General features: G+C 34.5%; 1 protein-coding gene across 1 annotated transcript in view; it reads left to right on the plus strand.

Annotated features, from left to right (window-relative positions):
* Positions 1–316: 316 nt before the first annotated feature.
* The window catches only part of LOC119573328 (dynactin subunit 6-like), a 4,465-nt gene continuing 158 nt past the window's right edge, over positions 317–4,623 (plus strand). Inside the window, exons 1-5 of the mRNA XM_037920509.1 lie at positions 317–394; positions 2,700–2,870; positions 3,093–3,220; positions 3,824–3,966; positions 4,238–4,623. The exon at positions 4,238–4,623 is cut by the window's right edge and continues 158 nt beyond it. Of these exons, the coding sequence (XP_037776437.1) occupies positions 357–394; positions 2,700–2,870; positions 3,093–3,220; positions 3,824–3,966; positions 4,238–4,324 (567 nt within the window). The 5' untranslated portion in view covers positions 317–356 and the 3' untranslated portion in view covers positions 4,325–4,623. The remainder of the gene's footprint in view (positions 395–2,699; positions 2,871–3,092; positions 3,221–3,823; positions 3,967–4,237) is intronic.

Genomic DNA, 4,623 nt, shown 5'->3' on the forward strand with positions numbered 1-4,623 from the left:
TGTGTGTGTGTGTGTGTGTGTGTGTGTGTGTGTCTAGAATAATAGACTATCTGCTTGCTTTCTCCGTGGTCTATCCGGCGTTCTTCTAACACTGAATGTGCGGATACCATCGCAGTTTATTATGAAAACGCCTCAAACTTGCAAAGAACATGCCAAATATACATATGGTGTATTAGAGTTTTTATTAACTGTTATTCTTCTTATTACTCTAAAAAAGGGGAAAAAATAAGATTTTTAGATAATAAATAATGATATATATGAATATATTAGAGAAAATTATTGATTTCTTTTAACGATTTTCGTCTCTAAAAGCTGTATTACCCAACCTGGATCTAGCGACGCAAAATCTGTCAACAATGTCGTCCCTGAAGCAGCTTGATCCAGCAGTCTGCAAGTATGACTCATAATATTAGAAGTGCATATAACGTGTTATGCAGTAGAATGAGTAGAGAGAGAGATTTTTACATGAAGAATTGTTACTTATGTGTATATGGTCTTTATTTGTGAGAGAAATTACAATCGACGAGAAGAAGTGGGTGTGGTGTTTGTAGGCAGCGGAACGATCTGCAGAAAAATTACGTGTTGTCTTAACCAGCTGAACTTATGCTAATCTGTTTATTACTATTTAGTTCTTGGTGTTCAGTATTTGGGTGTATCTCAAGCCGTGTTAATGCATATTAGCCCAATATGATGTAGATTACTGATACTCGTGGATTCCTTTCATTATCCTACTGTTCATATCTGTTGGTAGTAATACATAGAACCCCCTCCCCCCATACCTCTCAGAGTAGGGGAGGGCCTGAAATATAACGGAAATTACAGGATTAAAATTGTAAGAAATTAATATATTGTGTCCATTCACAAGAAAGTAAAAATGGCTTTTCGCTCTGGACTCTGTAATACCCCAATTTGATAAGTCTCTCTTAACCCAGTGGTGATGGATATGGCTTGTACATACATGCTTATTAATTGTGCTTGCACATAAATGGCTCTACAAGTCACATAGATGGCTCTACTAGTGGTTAGTCACCAGGGAGTCAGTTACTAGTCCTACGTATCTTAATTGTTTATCCTTTTTCAGAGTTTTTGGAAGTATTCTTTTTGAGTCTATATTCCTGTTGATATTGGTAATAACCTTATAATAATTATAATGTCAGTAATGATGATAACAGTGTCAATATTACAAGCATTAGGAAAACAGAAATCCCAAAAAACTCAAAGAAAGGGGAAATCAGGTGAGGTTATGTAGATCTACCAATCGACTCCTTGTTGGCTGAGCACTTGTGGAGCCATCTGTGTGGAAAGACATTTATCAAAACAGAACCACAGTGAACATTACATGTACATGGCAACATTCAGTTAGAAATGAATAATAAAATGGTGCTGAATGCAGCAAAATTCAGTATAAATGTTAGAAAATGCTTTGTATATGTTTCAGAAATACAGATTATATGCCAACATCAGTATTAAAGTTTTGGCTTAGAATAAGAAAGAGACATGGTGAATCAAAGTAGTCTTCTTCATAGACCTCAATGAGTTACCATTTATTCTTTCTTAGGACTGTATGGTGTATAGTATGCATAGATTGTCTATTAATAATTTACAAGAAAGGACTTTAATCCTCTAAGCCATCTGAATAGGGCTACAGCCCTGGAAGAAGACAAATATCTTTCATGGGCAGACAGCAGTGTGGAACTCTAACTAATTGTTGTGTATCCCTCCGTGTCATCTGTCCTATTCATCATCTAGCCGTTTGTATATAGAGGAAGTTTGCAGCAATTTTCCCATTAAAGGAAACACCACGCCTACTATCAGGACTCAGATTGTGGGATATGGTTTATCTTCTGGACATTAATACCTATATTTATGAATACTAGAGGATCATAGGAGGCCATTAGTACCTAATATAGTAGTATTTAGTACCATGATTATATTTAGTACATTTGCCTTTTTCTAAATAGTATCCTTAAAGAATACATGTAATATGTAATTGCATGTTTCTGCAGAGTACTTTTTAAAACTCAAAACTTTTTGTTCCTGGAAGATATTTCAAAATATACAGAAACTAATTCTTTTACTTTGAAAAATTTGTTGAACACATTTTTCTATCTCTTAAGTGTTAATTTTATATAAATTTAAATATGTTCTATAGTCATCATTTGAGAAGTGAGCATTGTTTTAAAAGATACAAAGTATTTAAAGTGTTCTATATGTGTGTTATTGCATTTTGTTATATACCATCATAATAGGCAATACAGTTTGTGGACTATGTGAGGTATTGTAGAGGTTATAATATAAGCCTTTCAGCTTGTAGTGTTGCAAAGCACATCATTATTCTCATGGGGCTGGTACCATGTATGGCAGGATAAAGCTGCGTATGTACTCATATATGCATTCAATGCATATTGGGGTGACAGCACATACATTGGAACTCTATTTTTAAGATTTATGAAATTTAAATAATGTAAAGGTCCATTCTGAATCATAATGTGAGTTAGATGAAAGAAATAAAAGCTTGAACTATGAGAGTGTAATGTGTTTTTCTTGTAATAGTCTCGTACAATATGATCTTGGACTTAAAGAAAAAAAAAACTGTAATCTGTGAAATGTGATGATCTTTGGAATGATTTCAGATGAAAAATTCCAGTGTCTCTGTTTTTGTATGCATCAAGTCACTGATTTTCCTAATCATTCCACAGTGTCAAGGTGACGCCAGGAGCTGTAGTGTGTCTGGAGGCGGACTACCAGGGAGAAATCACCATAGGGGCTCGCACTGTCATTCATCCAAAGGCACGTATTATAGCTGAAGCTGGACCTATTATCATTGGTGAAGGCAACTTGATAGAGGAGCAAGCTCAAATAATCAACAGGTTAGTGTTAAAATAGATCTTTTATTTACTGGTGATATATTTTACTCTACTGTGTTATATATGATCTGCACTTTCCTCACCTACCTTTAATTTTACAGTTTGCTTATGTGCGTTTTCTTTACATGGTGGAAACATTACAGTTGGCTTTACAGTTAGGAAGTTTCCAATGTATGGTATTTTACCACACCTATAATGTTTGAAATTTTATTTTCTTCATTGTAGGTTACCTGAGGGTACTGAACCTGGAGAAGAACCACAGGTTATGGTCATTGGCAACAGTAATGTATTTGAGGTTGACAGTTATTGCCAGGCAACTAAAGTTGGAGACAACAATGTTTTAGAAGCTAAGTGTAAGTATTTAAAATTTTAAAGACGTAGAAATCAACTATTGAACATATTTTTTCCCTTTTCTGTTTCTTTAAAGTTTGGATTGGTTGTAGATAAGCTGTATTTTGCATTTAAAGATGGACTTAAATAAATCACTTTATCTTTTTCCTTGTTGATTGCTAAGGGACGATTTTTTTTTTTGAGATAGTAGGGCAGCATTTAACCTACTTTACTATTATACACAAGTAAACATAGTTCAGATAAGATTTGCTTTTTGATTATCACTTCTATCAGATGATTTTGATTAGGATTCAGGGAGTATGTTGGTAGAAAAAAAAGTCATATCTGGCACTACATCTGAGTGGACATATGAAACATGTCTATAGGGTGGCAGGGTGGCTGGGTTCCCCTCTATCCCCGTCAGTTGAGAGGGGCAGGCCAGGCATTAAACTAGAAGCTTGCAATTGCAAAGCCAGCAGTCTATCACTGAACTTTAATTTCTAACCAATAGAAATTGATTTTTTTTCTTTACTGATTATAAAAAATGATATGAATTCTGACTGTAATTAGATCATGAGATATTAGAGAAAATATTTAAATAATTTTTTTTTTTTATCTTGTTAAAGGTCATGTTGGCCCAGGAGTAGAGCTGACACGAGGATGCGTCATAGGATCTCTCTGTTCAATCACATGCCCGCAGGTTGTTTCTGAGAATACAGTGATTTATGGTGATGAGCTGCATAGACGAAACCAGTCAGAAAAACCTGCAGTAAGTCTTGTAACTGAATTTAAAACTTAAGTTAAAAGATTTGGGACATATGAAGAATGAATAGAAATTATTACATGCATTTAAAGATATATATATTTTGTGTGTGTGTGTGTGTGTGTGTGTGTGTGTGTGTGTGTGTGTGTGTGTGTGTGTGTGTGTGTGTGTGTGTGTGTGTGTGTGTGTGTGTGTGTGTGTGTGTGTGTGTGTGTGTGTGTGTGTGTAATGGCATTATTCCACAGATCATGGAAATATTTCTGCTCTTGCCTTTCAGCCCCAGGGTCTTCAGCTTGACTTCCTAATGAAGATCCTTCCCAACTATCACCATCTTATCAAACCTAAGAAAAAAGTCGCTGTATGATTCCATTCATCTTGAGGATAGTTTAAAGCTTTAAATTATATGACAGATTGTTCTCACATTATTGTAGGGTAAATATAAGTTGTCTATGTAATACACTCACTGGAAGTATATTATTATTATTTCTTTTTTACTTTCCTTTTAGTATAGTGGTAGTATTTAATTATCATAAAAATGGCTTGCATTTCTAGCTTCAAGTAGTCTGAGATATACTTCTTGCAATTTTATAGGGAAAGGATATGATTTTTAACAGATGCTGTCAAATATATGACTTTACTTATGGCTTTCATTTTAGCTAAAGC

This window comes from Penaeus monodon, chromosome 5 (assembly GCF_015228065.2).
Source record: "Penaeus monodon isolate SGIC_2016 chromosome 5, NSTDA_Pmon_1, whole genome shotgun sequence".
NCBI classification, from domain to species: Eukaryota; Metazoa; Arthropoda; class Malacostraca; order Decapoda; family Penaeidae; genus Penaeus; species Penaeus monodon.